An 18,208-nucleotide genomic window follows, 5' to 3' on the forward strand; every position below is an offset into this window, starting at 1 on the left:
AAAAGGCTTGATGCCGACGCAAAGTTAGTTTAAAGGGTACGATCCGTTCTCCACTTCCTGAGCTTACGCCTGAAGAAATGCACATCACTGTAGGTGAGTTTTGCAGCTAAGCCAACTTCAACCCACTTAGCCATTTCCTGTGGAACACATACAAAGGTGACAGTTTGGTTTTTAGTGGTTACAGTAAGATGCATGGCGAAGAAAAGTGACTTGTTTCTTATTCATCCTATAATTAAAAAAATATATTTTGTATTTTGAAAGTGAGATTCTGTTGTGGTTATAAGCAATCTTTGCATTCCCTTAATTTAGTATAAATCCAGATTAGTTTGCCCCACAGGCTAAAGCTAGCAGCTGTCCGTTGGAGACTTTAATCATTTAAAAACAACTCTAGCATAAAATAATTTCAGTTTTCTTCAAATACTATTTAGGAACAGTTACTCTGCAATTAAGGTTTCTGCTTTGAGGACTAAGGCCTCCATACCTGCGTTGTGCTTTATCTGTTCACCACCATAGCAACCAACTGGTTGCTTTTCACCGTTTTTTGTCTTCGTCTATGCCAGGTTAGCCGTTAGCTTAATTGTCCAGGAAGAACACTCTAAATCTGTCTAAAAATTGTAGATACTAAGTTATTTACTGCAGGTAAGTTACTAACTTTGAACCAAGGTTTTTATAGTCTTAAACTGATGAAAATAGTTAATAATCCCCAATTTTAGACCTTAAAACATCTTTAAAATGCCCAGTTACCAGAATTAAGTCATTAATTGAGGGGTTTCCTAACCTGTTACATTTTCCCATTGCATTTAGCTTGGTGTATATGTATATTTAGAAATATTTGGATATAAGACATCACAAAAACATCTTATTTTTTTACATCTTAATCTTTCAGATCCTACTTATGGAGTTGACCCTCGACCTGCTTACGTTTTAGAATTATATTCATTTTAGTTTGCTATCTCGGTTAGGATAATAAAATCAAGACATTCATAATTGGGTTTTATATAAATGAATAGTAAGGCTTAGAAGATTTCAAGGGCAATTAAAGTAGATGGAAAATCAAATGATCATTCATGTATGTCTTGCTTTTAGATAAAACTTGTCTTGAAAATGTTTTGAATGCAATTTAATGAACTCCTGTTAAGCAGAACCTCACAATTAAAAAAAACAAAAAACTATACCGTCCCTTTATTTGAATTTTTAGCACTCTACAAACTTGGTTCTTATTTAAGGACCCATGAGGTCAGCTTGTCTGAGAAAACTATTGTGTACTGATGAATGATACGCAGAAATTCACGCTTTCACCTCAACTGCTGCCTTCCGAATTAAATTCATAAATAAATCTAGGCTGAAGAAAATGTGTCCTCCTCTCAGCAGACAGATGAAGCAAAGATCTGTGAGCTGCAGAATACCCACAGGTAAGGAAAGCTACCTCTGTACCTTTCTTTAGCTCCACAAGTACAGATGTAGCCCACACACGCACACACTCGCGTTTGTTTGATCAATACATTCTGAAAGACAAGGTCTTGTAATAAATAAATTATTTTAACACTGGCACTGAATGTCGAGAGTATAAAAAAAAAACAGCAGGGCACAAAAAGAGGAGTGTTTGTAGTTGGGACAGGGTGAATTCAGAACAATAAATAGCATCTTGAGTTTGGATCCTCAGTCCTACAAATCCAGTTAGCTTCAACTATTTCAACAAAAATCCTTCAACAACAAAAAAGTTAAGACTTGTAGTTGAAAACTTCACAGACCCCCATCCCAACCCAATACAATTCATAAATAAAAGTCTACATTCAAGGTGGGATTGACATCGGTTCATCTTCACATTGTTCTGTAAACATTAGAAACCTCACGCCTTGACGTTGATGGAGTCCTCCGCCTCTACAGCAGAGGGTCGATGGTCACCGTGACCTCGTCTCTGTTGCGTCTGCTGCCATTGGAGCTGAGATAAAGCTCCTCCTTGTGGCACAGGAAGTGCCGCACCAGGATTTTGCGGAAAGTGTTCCGGAAGTCCTGAATGCGGTAAGCGTAGATGATTGGGTTGATCGCGGAGTTGGCGTGAGACAGAATGATGGCCACGTACATGACAACCGGAGGCTTGTCCAGAGCGCCGTAAAACAGCGTGAGGCAGTTGAGGATGTGGACGGGCAGCCAGCAGACGGTGAAGAGTCCCACGATGATGGAGAGGGATTTAGCGGCCCGGATCTCCTTCTGCAGCAGGCTCTTGTTCTGGTTGTCGCCGTTGCCCACACACTTGAGCTCAATCTGCCTCAGCTGCTTCCTGGCCACGGTGAAGATCTTCACGTAGATGCCCAGCATTATGAGCAGCGGCACCAGCACGCATACAAAGAAGTTAAAGTACACCATGTACTGCATGTCCACCACGCTCTCAAAGAAACACCCTTTGCAGTCCGAGTTGTTGACCGAGCTGGAGTTCTCCCAACTCGAGTCCTTCATGTTCCACCCAAAGAAGGGAATGAGGCCGATGACAAAGGAGAGGATCCATAAAATGGCTATTATCTTCCTGGCGGTCTTTCCCGTCATCAACTCCTTGTACCTGGAGAAAACAGGCCACAGGTTAATATTATTCACAAAGGTTACAGTGATCTCACAAAACACATTTTTATCCATAACTCACAATATCTTCAAAGGTCAAAGTCACGATGAGATCATACAATCCCTGATCAATATTCAGCTTCGTGTTCGGGGGCAGAAGCAGAGACGGTCACCGTCGCTTTCTGTTTTTCTGAGAATCAGTGGAAAAAACTGAGCTGAAGGTGCAAATCTGCGCCAACAGCTTGAAGACGTGTCTGAACATGTGTGATGGTTTCGAATCTCGAGAAGGCTTTATGGAAAAATGCAAACTTCGTTTTGTGGAACACATTTTGCAAGGAAAACAATAGTCCAGGAGAATTGTTAATTGATGTTTTGTATGCAAAATCCTGCAAAAGTATTTTGCTCCTGGCTTCATTTTCTGTTGCTTATGCAGAGACAAAAGCCAGCTCTGGCTTTATCAAACCAGGAAAGCACAGATAGAGATCTGCTGCAACAACATGGACCCAAACAGTCTTGTCTTTGTCATAGTCTACCAATCTGATCTTAACAAACACTATAGGGAGAAGTGAGGACAGGACCCCCAACATGCTGCAGCAGCCTGAAAAACAGGGTTTAGTCTGCAGGTGCTGCTTATCAAACAACATGGTTATCTAATCATGAACAAATATGAGCTCCACCATAAATAAAACTTTATATCTGATCTGTCTGAAAAATGTCGTAGAGCACTTTCTAAGGAATCGGAGGTCTACAATTCCACAGCTTGTTGGAAGGGAAGTGAGGACTGCTGTCACTCTTCCAGGAAGTTCCTCCTGAGGTCAGACTGTGAAAACTTCCGTTAGCATGTTAGATTTTACAAAAACACCAGACAGGTGCGGCCTGGTTTGAAGGGTTCTTCGGAAAAAAGAAAAAAAAATAAATCAACGTGGCGGCACAATTGAGGTTTATAGATTAGCTGTTAACAGATTCAGACACCGCGTTTGGTACGATGGTAGTAAGGTGATGCTTTGGACTCGTTTTGAATGCAGTGTTGCATTTACCGCCGATGTTGGACTTGGTTCGGACTCAAGATAGCAGAGTTCCAGTTGTCGTAGTCGGACAGGCCAGTGTTTCAAAATGGTGACACCCAAGAAGACATTGTTCGTAGTACCTCTTACTAACATCGTTTTCTTGAGCAAACACCAATTTTAATTCTTTCAGAGTTGCTGAACGAAACATTGATTTTAGATGCACTCTTACATGTGTATCTTGTAAAATAAATACGTTTCCAACACAGCTTGCCACTGTTACTGCCATAAAGAAATGAAAACCTGTCTTACCACTTTCTGAGGGAAGTCTGACTTCGGTTAACGTTCCAGTTGATTTCTCCGACTGGGAATTCAGAATTTCTGAGTTCTGACTACAAATGGCACACCAGGAGCTACAGAACCGGGACGCTACAGTCATTTAATCAACCATGAACTACACACCAAAGACTTTCTACAATCAAAACTGAACAAACTGGACAAAGTTCTAGAGCTCAGCAGCAAATCTACAACAGACTGAAAGTGCTGCAGAAAACCAAAATGTAGATCGCTAACAGATTAAAATGTTTAGTTGCATTATCAGAGGGCTGAGCAAAACAGATGGCTACAGCTGAAATGAAATTCCTAGTGACACTGCACAACAAGAAAAAGGGGGATGCGTGATAAACAGCTGTAAGGAAAATCTATAAATAGCTTAATGGAATCAAAGAACATACTGTATTTTTCCATAAAGTATTTATTCTCCACAGACAGAATCTTCCCGCAGCCATGCTCCATGTGCCTCTGTAGGGTTAAAATGAAAGTAACAAGTCTCCTGCTTGTTTTATTCGTATATCAATGTATGCAGGTCTTGGTCTGTGAACAGGAAGCAGGTGTTTTACATCTTCTTTTCTTTCAAATCTTAAGATTTGTGCTAAAATGCTCCGCGGCGTTTCAAAGTGATAACACGCATCAAAACACGAGCAAGAACTTGCAGTCGGTTTCTCATAAAAACGCTCCCTGGCTGAAACATGAAGCCAAGAGCAGCAGCTGTACATCTGGGCCGCTTGTAGGGAAGCTGGGTGAATCATTTTGGGTTCTGTCTTGACCGTCCCGATCACGTGAACCACGCTGGGAGCCCAACATGCCTTTTCCTCAAAGTGATTCAAAGGCACAGCCGCACGCTAATGACTCACAAGGACGCTGACAGGGACACGTTTCCAAACACAGGGGTCAGTCTGAGCTGGAGGTGTCACATGTAGTATGTCTGGGCGTGAGAGCTGCACACTGAATAGGGAAGAACACGGCTCTTTTCTTGGCTAACACTGAGGAGAGCTCTGAAAGGATCAGGCATTATGACCGCTGTGTGTCTGCAGACAACAGAAGAGGCCCATTTCATTAATGTGGCACACTGAAAAAACACAACTTTTGCTGTTATTTTCTGTTGAAAATATCTTAGTACACTTGAAGTAAGAGAAAACAAACTGACAGGTAACCTTTCAGCAAGATATGACAGCTTGTTTTAGGCCAATAATTAATTAATATTGATGAAAAACTGATGACGTGCTATCGGAATCATGTCTCAGTATGAGTAGAGATGCTGATACGACTGGTCCGATTTTTACATCGGTCCTGACGTTGAAAAAAACTTAATCAGGTATTGGTGACAATGTGTCCGATCCATAACAGCAGATCTAATCAGTCTAATTCTATGCTTTATGCTCTTTATCGTTCCTAATTGCACTTCCTGAACCATTTGAAAGTTTATTTTTATATTTTTGTCCAAAGTAGTCAATCTACTGCTTTTGTCAGTTTCTTTGTTATTTATCTTACATTGGCAGCTGTACTCCTAATTGCACTGACTGAACAAATTGGGTTTTTTTTCTTAGATGTTTGACCAAGCTTGTGAAGCTATTGTTGTATTTAGGTGTTCTGTATTGGTGCAGAGTTACCAAATGTATTTGTAATCCGGTGCATTTATGTCTGCGCTTAAAAAAAAGAAACGTTTTAAGTCAATACTACAGCGTTTTTCTGTATCGGATCGTTATTGGCCGATACTAAACCTCAGATTTCTGTATCGTTATTGGAAATTTAAAAAAAGTGGATTGTGCATCTCTGGTATAACTGAAATTGTATCCCAGAGGATCTAGTACTTTTTTAGTCAGTATTAAGGAATTATTGACTTATAGCAAGTTCTTAAATCTTGCAAAAAAAGTGAGTTTAAGTTAGTTTTGTTTTATTTTGAGTGTACCAAGATATTTGCACTAGAAACTAGGAAATAAAAATAGATTTGGGTTTTTTGCATTTTCCTCCCACTTTATAATTAAATCTTACTTTGTGTTGGTCTGTCACATACAATCTCAATAAAATACACTGAGCTTTTCTGTGTATGACATGGAAAAGTTCAAGGCCTTTTACAAGGCTTTGTTTCATTACTTCTCAGGCAGCACTTCCTGGATTTGATCTCCGCATTAACTGGATGGAACAATAGCATAATATGATGATAAATGAACAATCGTTTTATGCTGCGGTGATGGAAATGTGGCTTTAATCTGGGCTTCGTGACAGAAAATCACTGCTCCTGTTTTACAGGGAATTTGATTGTAAAACAAAAGTTAGGTTACCATAACAGCAGAAATTATTTTTAATCATTATCCCGTTCTGCCCCTGCCTTTTTATAATTCTGATCGCTACGAGTTTATGAGCCCTGGCTCTGTCCTGTGACCCCTGCTGGGGGCCCAGCGGGACGCCCCAGGGGGCATGAATAATAAAAACACGCTACCCAAAGCAGCCCAGCAGAGGAAACCAAGGAGCTCATCATGACCTGCGCTCTTCCTTCATTACCCACAACATCCTGCTGTTGGTCTCCGTCGCCCGCTCCGTCTTCCTTTTAATCACTGAGCACAACGGCGAGTGTGGGATCCGTTTCCCAGAGGGCCCATCTCCTGAACACCGCTCCCCACTCTCCGTGGAGACAGCGAGCAAACCAGCGGCTGAACGGATTAGTCCTGGCATGACGACAGCCCGCCGGCATCTATCTTTGTTCTGCTTTCTTCTCCAAACTCTGCTTCCTCAGCCCCCAGGGGCCACCGACCTCTGCCACGCCACACACAAACACGGCCTGAGCACTCCCAACATCCACTTTAAAGTCCAGCTGCGTCCACAGCAAAAGCCCCACAAACTGTCCAACATGTGACAGCAGAGTGTTTGTCACTGACCTGGACAACCTCTCAATCATATCAACTCCCTTCAGATTGTTTGTACAAACTGACTGGTGAGAAGAAAACTGGTGCAAAGTTCCTGCAGGAGACAAAGTCTCTGCTGTAAATCTGTCTGCACACCTTCACTGAGTCTTCTGATTAAATACTATAACCATGATCCGAGTAATAAACCAACCATGAGCTTCCCAACTCCCAGTGATGCTCTGTAAAGACTACAACAGCAATATACTACACCAATAATATAGCACAGTATATTACTAAACCTTAGTTTATCTGGTTTAAAGTCCTTTAATGAGATATTGAGAACCTGGAAGAGTCCAGAGATTTGTCCGGCTGTGTAGCGTAGCTGCTGCTGCATTAAAGAAGCCAGCTAACTAGCATCGTTAAGCAAATAAGCTAGTAAGCTAGCTTCTTTTGAAGTTAACCTTTTGCTAGCTTTCAAATTCGACAAATGACTAATTTCCAGACAGACAGCCATGTTGTGGAGAAAATATGTCACGCAATAAGCTTTTAAAAAGTGCTAAATTTACCAAGTGCTTTAAGTCTGTGTATAAAAATCAAAATAAGTAGCATAATATTAAGATGCCTACTATAATCAATATGTTCTGTTGTTTGCACAGTAGAGGGAATAACCTCAATTTTCCATGTGTATAAGCAGTCTGTGTAACTAAAGGTATACTAACCTTTGAACAACAATTCAGAGGTTAATAAAGTAACATTTTTCATAAACAGCCATAAGATTTGCTTCTCTTAAAGGTGTTTTAAGACCGTAGTAGTGAACTCGGTTGGCCCGTCTTAGCTTTATTTTCTGGGATCAACTAATCTGGATTCAGTCTCCATGTGTAGTTATTTAAAGCAGGCAAGATAGTAACTGTTTATGATCTTTTCACATCATTCCCGATTGAGTCCCGACTGAAAACACATCCAATTTAAGAGAGTCACTCATTCGCTACCTGAGCAGAACTAAACAGACCACAAGGCAGACTTTAAGCAGACACGCCAGGCACAGCTTGAGATAAAATCCTCTCAGCAGCAGCTCGTCAATTAAAGGGAACAAAGCAGCGTTTAACAAACAGAGAGAAACAAATGGTTGATCATGTTTATCGCTGCTCAGAAACACAGATCAGTTACAGGAGGCAACGTAAAATAGATCTGCTCTGTTAAGTTTCTAAAGCAGCAGAGAAATGCAGTGATAAATGAAACTGATTGCATCACGCTCTCTCAAGAGTGAAACGGCTTTTAGGTTTTCTATGACTGACGGAGGATTAATTTCGAGGCTTCGCTGAAGCTGAAGGAATTTCCACTTATTGGTGAAAATGTCATTGCTGATGGGGGTCGACCTCATCATGCCAGGCTCAAGTCACTTCCAGACTCCATTTCTCTGCTGATTCTTTCACCACAGTGATTCAAATTTTTTGTTTTTACGTGAAATTGACCAAAGTTTAACATCTACGATAAGATCAAACATCTACTTTAGATGCACCAATCTTAATCAAAGACACATTATCTAGTTAAAACAACAAAAGTCTCTAAATATTGAGAGGTTAACATATTTTCTTCTGTAGTTTAGTTGATGACAAAGAATCCTAAATGCATATTTTGTAGCTTAGACTAGTCTCTTAGTTTATTTAAAAGTTTATTACGTCACTAATAGTTTTTTTCCTTCTCAAAATTAATCCTAGTCAATATTTATCTACTTATTGAATAGACAAAATTTGAATATTTAATAGGATGTTGTGGAAGTATTCATGCTCCATCTCAGGGTACGTTACAACCACAAACTTCCGTGTATCTTATTGCCTTTTTACATAATAAATTAACACAACGTAGAAAAAGATTGTGAAGCTGAAGCTCAATAATACTTGTCAAAATTTTGTCATTGGTTTCCTGACAGCCAGAATAAACTCCCTCCAGATGTCACCTGATGCGTAAACTGAGTCGACTTGTTTAACGTCTCGGTTTAAATCCAGATGTTTTCTGAACTGAACAAGCAGCTTCATTAAGACCAGAGCAGGCAGGTCAGGGTTAGGTCAGAGTACGATCTCACTGCGCATCGTCTATTCACCCGTATAAATAACGGAAAGTTTGGCTGGGGAGACAAAACCATCAAGGTAAGCAGAGGATAAATCAGAGGCTTTAAAGATCTGCAGAGGTCAGAATAAAGTGGATAAAGATCTGCAGGTGTTCACTGAAGCAATTCGACCCAAGAACGGCTAAATACAAATGTTTGCCACACTTTTCAGATTTATTGTGAAAACGATAGAAAACCATGTGCTATCCCAACCTTATGAGGAGAAAAAGACGTTACCAGTGCTTTTAGTGTCTAATTAAATGGAAAGTATTGCAGGAATAAAAGGAAAAGCTGTTTGTTATTGTGTCTAAATTTTTAAATATTAGCTGTTTCTTTTTAATCATTAGCCAAAATTATGAAGATCCAAAAAGCCAGTTATGGCTCCAGAGCCGCAGGCTGTAGACTCCTCTACTATTCCTCCTTTCCGGCCTCCAGCACATAGAATCCACTCAATATAGGTTAAAGTTTACATTTATAAAACATCAAATCAATGCTGAGTTTCAGTTACAGCAGGGCTAAAACTCCCACAGGCTGTCGTCAAACTGGCTTCAGATGTGACAAGCGGGTGGATTCCCTTCCATCTGACTCAGATCGCCCCTTTTTTCACACAGTTTTCACTTTGTTGACAACACTAGCTGTCTCCTAAACGGAAATCTAGTTCAAAGCTGAAGTGAGAAGGCAAGCTTTCATCTAACGATAAGCAAAACTGACATTCATGTCATAACAAAATGGCTAATAATGTAAAAGACTACTGGTTTTTTTTTGTGTGAAGTGCTTTGGGATCCTCTGAATCTCCCATGGCAACCACTCAATCATGAAACAGCGTCGCCTTTGAGATGCAGTTCCTCCTTTGAGCTGCCGTCCTCCCACACTCAGCTCCTTCAGACTAGCCAGCATCAATTAGCAAACACTGGTGGAACTGCATCTGCTGAACTCACTACAGGAGTTACTAATCAGAGCAACACTGGTAAAAACGTTAAAGGGTTAACTGAGGAACGATGTGATGACTTCCTGAAGGTGGAGTTTCAAAAAGAGGAGGACTTGCTTAACTCTTTCATGCATGAATTATGATCCTTTGTGTCAGGATTTATTTCCCTTTTTTTATTTTCTTAAGGCATAAAAAAAAATTTTAATTTAATTTTTTTCGTTTAGGTGATCAATTGTAATTTTCTCCAAATACAAAGTTGCTATTTGAAAAATCCATCAGTAGTGTTGTTCATTAGGGGTTATCTGATGTCACAATGTATTTTTTACCTGTAAGAGTCGTCTACAGCAGAAGGAGGGAGCTGGTGGGTCGGCGTGCTTTTTTTGTCTGTTGGCCATATTGGAGTTAACTAATATAATTTCTTGCATTTGTAGCTGATGGCCAGTAGTTGATGGTGTATTTTATGATGCATTAGTGTCCACTTCAGTGGTCTGTGTGCATTTAAAACATAAACATCCACAAGAAGCACAAGAAAATGGCTTTTAAGACAGCTGTCCACTTTAGTGACCACTATGCATGAAAGGGTTAGAGACAAAGGCCCAATTTCAAGATGCTAAATTACAGTCAAATTTCTTTCAAGTCATATTTAATATATATAGAGCATTTTTAAAACAACCGGTGGCAACAGTCACTTGATTGTGTTACAAAATGGCACCAAGAGGCTGGGAAACACTAACAAAATTACACAATCGCGGTGAGATGAACAGCAAAGATATGATCATCGTAACAAAACCAAGAAACCCGCAATCACACCCACTCCTCTGCACCAACACAGAGCCACACACACTGCAAGGCTTTGCATCTCACTGCAGCTCATTGCTTTGTGTTACAGCTGATCCTTAGAGGTGCAGCATTCATCGACTCACGGCTCATTCTGCATCCCGAAGCTGCACCTTTTCCCATCGTTGTCCGTGTCACGAATCCACAAATATGGATCGGCTGTTTTGAAGTCCAGCCACCAGCAGAGTTTCACCTCGTTCTTCAACTCCAAATCCGCTTCATCGCATTACGAAGCCGCGACGCAGACACCTCCATCTCTGCAAAGCACGACCCAGTGACACGATGTTTGTCTGAGTCAGACACCTGGGGCAGAGCGAGGTTTCATTTTCTGACTGGGGTCCGCAGATGAGGGAACAGATAATTCTTAAGAGTTCTCTGGTGTGTCTGAGTTGATCTCAGAAAGCAGCCAGAGGGGCTGTTTTTGAGAAGTAAGAACAGCAGGGTTGGAGTCGGGGTGGGGGAAGCGCTGAGTGTGTGTTGTGGCTCGGTTATCTTGAAGCATCTGGCCTCTCTGCTCCATAAAAGCTTCTATCTGGGACAGAATGGTGGCGTTTCCAGGCCAGCAAACTTGCACACCAATGCCTCTGGACGTGTCATTTGAGCTCAACATAGGCACTGATCTTATTTTCTGCATGTAGAGTCTGCAGCTGTGTGTAACTACCGTGTCGTAAAAAAAAAAAGTGTTTCCTCCTTACAGATTTCTTTTGTTTCTATTTTTCTTGCCAGAGCTGTCAAGCGTTAACAATAAGTCTTTTCCGCCATGTTGGAGGTGTTTTGGCTCGCTGTTTTAATTCAGCCGCAATGGAGAATTTTGCTTAAAGCTGCGGTATGTAACATTAATAACATGTTAACAGATAATCTGCGGGGGCGAGGAGGGATCGAGCTCCTCTAACCCCTAACCCTCTCGCTGTGTGGTCCTTTCTGCAGAAATCTGCAGAAATACCCAGCTTGGTCAAGAACAACCAATCAGAGAGGCGCTGTGGTGGCACAGGGCTGAAGCACAGCCCACATATGGAGCCGTTATTCCTCGAAGAGGATGACACTGGTTCGATTCCCAGCATGGTGACCTTTGCCCCCTCTCTCATTACCTATTTTCCTGTCTGGCCACTCTCAAATAAAGGCCACTAGAGCCAATAAAACCATAAAAAAACAAAACAAAACAAAACAAAAACCAATCAGACCCAGCCAGCAGCGCGTACACACGTGTGACTGACAGCGCTGAAACTCTCCTCCTGGCTCTGGTTGGTTGTTTTTGTTTGGGAGCAGAGCATTTCTGCAGATGGCGATAATAGCTCTGGGAGGAAGTTGATTTTTTTCACAGATCATCTGTCTCATACTGTCGGGACGTAGTGAGAGTTTTAACAAATATGCAAAAAAAAAAAAAAAGACATATTCTTGTAAAAGCTGCATACTGCAGCTGTCAGGTCACTCCACAACATTTTCAGGTCAGACTGTTTGTAAGAACATTTTACCCCATCAGCTTATGTCACTTTGACTCTTAACACCTTAGAAACCTTAGAGTTCAGAGTCAAAGAAAGCAGGAAAAGTTACGTTCACATCACGGTATCTGTAACAAAAGTTCCAGATTGTTGTTTGATCTGTAAGTGCTTTTATGTTTTGACAGAGATAGCTGCGGCGGAGACAGACGCATGGAACAGTATTACCATGAACAAGCATGAACAAGTTCAGAATGTGCAAAAGTCTGCAGGTATTTTCCTTCGTGTTGCTCTGCTAAACCGGAGAGATCTCTACGTGGCATTGCTGTTTCATCTGTCTTTGGTTTATTATTTTTTATATAACAGGCAGTGATGTGTTGGTAGTTTTTATTTTAGCTCTTTCAGTCACGTTGTCAGAAAAGCTCGACTTCTTTGGCATCAAAACCAAAACAAAAAGGTTGATCGTGATTGAACAGGTGGGTCGGTATATTTCCAATAAGTTGCTTTGGATATATTTTCCCCAAACAAATGAAATCATAATTTTAAAACAAGTTTTTGTTCATTTTTGATATAAAAATTTGAAGTGTTGAAACGACTAATCAGATCAATCACGATTAACCTATTATTGAAACAATCGTCAACTTTAAAATTCGATTAATTGTTAACTGGGATATACAGAAAAAAAAGCCATTTGGTGAAAAAAAAACATATTGAGAGCAAGTAGTTTAGCCAAAACTGTACAGAAATATTTTACATTTAATATAAAAACACCTTTGACTGTAAATATGTTTTAGCCAAAACTCCTCAAGAAAAATGGCTTTAGCTTCACCCAGTTCAGGAATGCGACGTTATTGCACTTTAGGCAATAAAAAGTTCATTTCCTTATTTAAAAATTTATTTTTAATATTGTATAAAAATACTTAAGTGGTTTAATTGTCAGAATAGTCGACAGATTAATCGATTACTAAAATAACCATTAGAAAAATAGTTTGATTAGAAACAAAGCAAACTCGTAGGGACTCCTCAGTGCCCACAAGGCAAAACTTTTCAGAATGAGAATTTTTCTGCAGGATTCTTTGAGTGTTTTTATGCTCTCAGAGTCACAACAGTCACTTCCCCCCCACACTTACTTCTGCGTGGGGGGGAAGTGACAAGCTCCAGGTTTGGCTCTGTGGGTCAAAAATAGACGTACAAACGGGGGACTTTACAAGCCGCTCGCTTGTAAAGTGGGGATGAAAGGCAACTTTCATCGCGAGTTTTGTGTCAGACTGTCCTCTCTTGCCGGGGTTTCTGAGCGTAATGGAAATGACAGCGGATCCGACGCGGCACGAACGGCCCGACAGCTCGCTGACACGGCCCAAAACCAACACCACCTGCAGACAGACGCTTCCCATCTGATCACAAAGCTGCTGCTCCTCAATTCATGGAAATACCAAGCAGCACCACGCTGTCCCTGCTGGCAGCTCGATCTGTCTGTTTCTGTTTTCATGAGGACACACACACACACACACACACTCAGAGTACAGCTTGCTGGCCTCTGCCATCAGCTCTGACACTCAGTGGCAAGTATCGATCCAGAGGCTTCGCCTTTTGTCTCTAATCACTCAACCCTGCTTTATTTTTATTTTTTTACAAGTTAGATAAGTGCAAACAATACATGTCAGTAAATTCAGCCTTTTTTAAATAAATAAATTGGACACTTATTAGTTTTAAATATTGCTAAATATTGTTCTTCTATTGTTATTCTATTAGAATAAAACATATTTACTGCTAACATTGTTGGAACATTTGTCAAAGCAGATTTAATTTATGAATCAAAAGCATTAAGATGAATTCAAGTCTAAATTACTGCTTGGGCGGGAAACTCTTGTTTGCGATCATTTTCTAAGAGTCTGTGTTTTTATTGTGCTTTCTTTGTGTCCATCAGCAGAACACAAAGAAAAAGCAGCCGGGAGTCGGTGTGGAGCAGAGAAGCATGGAAATCAGCGGTGGATGGTTTTGGTCTCTGAGCCCTCGGGCGGCGCAGCGTTGGAAACAGATTAGCGGAAAACACAGGATGAGCTCAGGAACCGTGCTAAGCAGCGCGCTGAGTGAATTCACTGCTGTGTCCTAAAGTTAAATCTCCACTCAAGAGCTCCTTTATGCTGCAACGTTTACAGAAAATCACACGAGTGTAGGATAAAGTTAAACCAAGGTGGTTTTATCACACCTTTACAGTAATCAGTGACTAAAAGCTAAAAAAAAAAAAATTAAAAAAAAAAAATACCACCTGCTGAAATCCAAGGACGTTTATTTCACGTTTATTTCAGAAGTGTGAAATTTAAAAGAAGCATTTATGTTTGACCAACGTTTAGCTGTACTGGTGTAATGCTGCACTAATACTGATTTTCTTTTCTCATTTCAGTTTGACTGACAAACACATTCAGCTGAACCTGGGTTTTAATTTAGCAATCAATGGAGTTGCTAGATGACCCCCATTTATGCATAAAAGTGGGTTTCCTGTGCACTTTATCTGGATTTTCTCAACTAGACCTAAAAATATGCTGGTTTCAATGCATTCAACTTAATTTGTCAATGCTGGTCAAGACGAAAATTGGCAAATCTTGATTACCGTCAACTACAATAATCGATGCTCCCCTGTACGTTTGGCATTTAATTCACTCACAGAATATGTATTAAGTTGCTGAGTTCAAATGCTAAATGTTTCCATGTCAAACTTTTTTCGACCAACCATCGCAACACGTGATGTAAAATAAGTTAGCGAAATTTTAAAAATCGATGATTATTACTCAGATGCCAACCTGTCGGATTTCTGTTGCTTTACCATCAAACGTAAAACAAATATGTAAGCAAGTAAGATGACTTTATGCATCCTGGCACCTGATGAATTTCAAAGGACTGGCTGGATAAACCCAGAGTGTAATAATGTGATTATCATTACAAGTTTATGTGAGGCAATAAGCTTCACGGGCCCCTGATCTGATTCTGATCTGTGCGTCTTTCTGAAGACAAAAAAAAAAAGCATTCATCTCATGTGAAGATGGTGTGAGTGGAGGTCTGCATGCTTCTGCTTCTCCTGCATTATTAGCATATATGATTAAACAGCCGAGTGGCTCTCAGCTGAACCTGCAGCGCTGCAGATAAATGACCATCATGACGTGATTAATTAGAGCACCGCTTGATGGGCTTCAGGCTGCATCTCATTTCACTCCTTAACCCTCAACCTTAAAGGAGAAATGGGAGTTTGGTTTGTTTCTGAGGAGTAAATAAAGATTTACAGGGAATGGCTGCCTTCCAGGCGCAAACTTGGAAATGAAGAAGCAGAAGATTTAACGTCGGTAAGTGAAATCGACTCCAGCAATGTCTACTTTGAAATGTCCCAGCATGTCAGCTCTAATCATTGCCAATTATTGGCGATCAGATTAAATATCAATTTTGAAAAAAAGTAATATGACGTAACTTTCATTTCTTCTCAACGAGTAGCAAGAACAAAATCATTTTCAAAAAGGACTAAAGTTTTTTATGTTTTATCGATACAGACCCAACGATCAGGCTTCTGATCCGGATGATTCATGTCGTTTGTTTTTTTTAATGACGTCTGACATGGAGTCTGTCTTTGACCAATCCCATTTCTGTTTTTTTTTTAATCATTCTTAAGACTAAAATAGAAATGAAATATGCTGCTCACTCTTTGCCAGCAGCATTACAAGTTATTACAAGATCGCTCATATTTATACACAAAACACTCATCTGATCATTAAACTCAAAGTACGCCGGGCGAAAATCCTTTTACAAACACACCAGATCTTTGTGTTTGTAAAATATTAGACTCCAGTTATGGATCAAAGTTGAAAATGATCAGGCTGATTGATTGATTGGTGCATCTCTAATTATGCAATATTACATATCTTATCATACTCTATTACATGTTATTACTATACATTAAACCTGTCATTTTATAAACCATGTAAAATGTAAAAACTCTTTAAATACTTTAAAGTAAATCACATTTGTTCGCAATTGTTCTACATTAAAAAGCATAAAAAATACCATCCGCCTCTGTAACAGTTTACAGGATATTATTCGTCACCTTATTATCATCTTATTATCATATATCAGCAGTGCCCCGGTCTGACACATATTTTAACCACTATTGGTAATCAGCGGCAAAAGATAATGGAGGGGAAGTAGGTTGTGGCAAAAGAGAGGGGGGCGGAAAGAGATTTACATTTTTCCGCTCATAAACACAAATCAAACCCTTCCTGACAAAAATAAAGCAACTGTTTTATAAACCTGGAATACTTTTAAGAATCTCTGCTTGGTGTAAAGTAAAATCATTTTTAGAACCTCAGAGTTTGAAGTAAAGAGATGATATAATCTATTCAAAGCAATCCTTAAATTAAGCAAACAACATCTGGTTCATCAACTAGCTTCACTGTTACGCCATGTTTTATTAAAATACTAGATATCAGAAAGAAATGAAGAGAAAACTAGCTCCGGCTCAACGCGCAGATCATTTTTATTCTGAGCTGTTATGTTGTCCCCCTCATACGATGACCCCCAGGGCAGAGAGCCATAATACCACATCTGGGAGTTCGGGAATTCAGTCTAAGTTAGAAGTTTTCCCTCTTTATGAATAAAAAAACCCCGTCAGTGACAAAGCGCGGACTCACCTCAGTGGGATCTTCACCGCCAGATATCTGTCAATCGCGATGGCCAGCAGGCTGAAGATGGAGCTCTGAGTGAGTACCAAGACGAAGCAGGCGAGGAAGAGGCAGCCGTAAAAGTTCAGGCACAAGCCGACGCTGATGATTATGGCGAAGGGGATGGCGAGGCAGCCGACCAGGATGTCAGCCACAGCCAGAGACACCAGAAAGTAGAAGGTGGCGTTCTTCAGCGTGCTGTTGATCGCCACAGCCCAGCACACCAGCACGTTGCCGCATATGGAGAGGACAGCGATCACTGCTTCGATCGCGATGTACGGAGCATTCATCTCAGCAGAGTGCGTCCTGAAATCTGCAGGTGGGTTACATCAGTGACGGTCATCCGCGACGCCTCTAGTCCCAGAGAAGCCAGCAAGTCTGTGTGCTGTAATCCAGGAATACTCCACAAGTGGCTGCAGAAGGTGCCATCTGCTGCGAAGCGAGGATGGCACTTTTAGACCAGATGGTTTGTGCAAACTTGTCAAAAAAACAAAACAAAAAAAAAACTTCAACATCCGTCTGTTTCATCTGGTTATCTGTGTGACTTACCTTAACGAGCTCACGCATCGCTTCTGGGTGTCCTCACACATGCAGAGGAGCGGAGGAGCGTCCGAGCGGCATCTGTACGTCCGTGGTGTTGGTAGCAGTGTGTCACACAACTTCCCTCAGACAGCGGTTTTCATGCAGAGGAGGAAACGCGAGAGGGCGAGGAGGGAGAGAGAGGGGTGGGGGATCACTTTCACACAGGAGCCACGCCCCGACACACACGCAGTTAAAAAGTACTTAAAAAATAAAAAAATAAGAGGCGAAATCCCACCAGAGCGCCGGTGCCACGCTGTGCGTAACTACGAGTCGGTTAAAGTAACATTCGGTTTCCACGTGGATTCCCGCGACACGTAATCGCTGATCTGTGCGCGCGCGTGAGAACACCTACGCGACCTGAAGTCAACACCGCTGGCTGCCATCAAGCCAGAGGAGTGCAACTCCAAACTAATGGGTAGCACTTTGTTTGGAGGGACTGACGGGAGCATGAAGTCTTTATGAATGTTTATGCCATGAAGTCTCGTTCCGTAAATAATGACACTTTAATGGACTTCTAATGCAAGTTTGCATTAAAAGTCATGTTTTCATTTTTTTTTAAATGTCTTTCTTAAACGTTTTATGCCTTTTTAATTTTTTTTTTTTTTACTTTTTTAGGTGTTTTTTTTATATCTGTGGTACAAAAATGTCTTTTGCATTCCTTGTTCATGTGTGTGACTTTATACTTATGTCATGTTCAAAATAAATAAAATTATTTACTGAACAACATTTATGCCCTCATGACAGGTGTTGCGTCAGCCTTATTCACACCCTTTCAAATAAAGTGTTACCAATTTTTGCTTCCTCCAGAAATGAGCTGCACTGTTTATTTTCCACTTGCATGTAAGCAATGCAAAAGAAAATATTTGTATGATG

At 40.6% G+C, this 18,208-nt stretch overlaps 1 protein-coding gene across 3 annotated transcripts; it reads right to left on the reverse strand.

The window, feature by feature from the left end:
• Positions 1–922: 922 nt before the first annotated feature.
• adora2b (adenosine A2b receptor) lies at positions 923–17,806 on the reverse strand. Of its 3 annotated transcripts, none has more exons than XM_007545831.2 (3): positions 17,303–17,806; positions 16,724–17,182; positions 923–2,557 (listed from the first exon to the last, which is right to left on the reverse strand). In XM_007545831.2, exons 2-3 carry the CDS (start codon positions 17,041–17,043, stop codon positions 1,882–1,884), a joined length of 996 nt encoding a protein of 331 aa, XP_007545893.1. In that variant the 5' UTR covers positions 17,044–17,182; positions 17,303–17,806; the 3' UTR covers positions 923–1,881. The 3 variants fall into 3 exon arrangements, with proteins under 3 accessions (XP_007545893.1, XP_007545892.1, XP_016523747.1); XM_007545830.2 differs by having other exon boundaries at positions 16,724–17,185; XM_016668261.1 differs by having other exon boundaries at positions 16,724–17,230.
• Positions 17,807–18,208: the final 402 nt, after the last annotated feature.

This window comes from Poecilia formosa, unplaced genomic scaffold, assembly GCF_000485575.1.
Source record: "Poecilia formosa unplaced genomic scaffold, Poecilia_formosa-5.1.2 Scaffold14, whole genome shotgun sequence".
Taxonomy (NCBI): Eukaryota; Metazoa; Chordata; class Actinopteri; order Cyprinodontiformes; family Poeciliidae; genus Poecilia; species Poecilia formosa.

Excerpts from the sequence above, each read along its gene's own strand:
- adora2b (XM_007545831.2), bottom strand. The coding sequence starts at position 17,043 with ATGAATGCTCCGTACATCGCGATCGAAGCAGTGATCGCTGTCCTCTCC. Across the intron at positions 2,558-16,723 it reads GCGGTGAAGATCCCACTGAG|GTACAAGGAGTTGATGACGG; the intron begins GTGAGTCCGCGC and ends TGTTTTCTCCAG.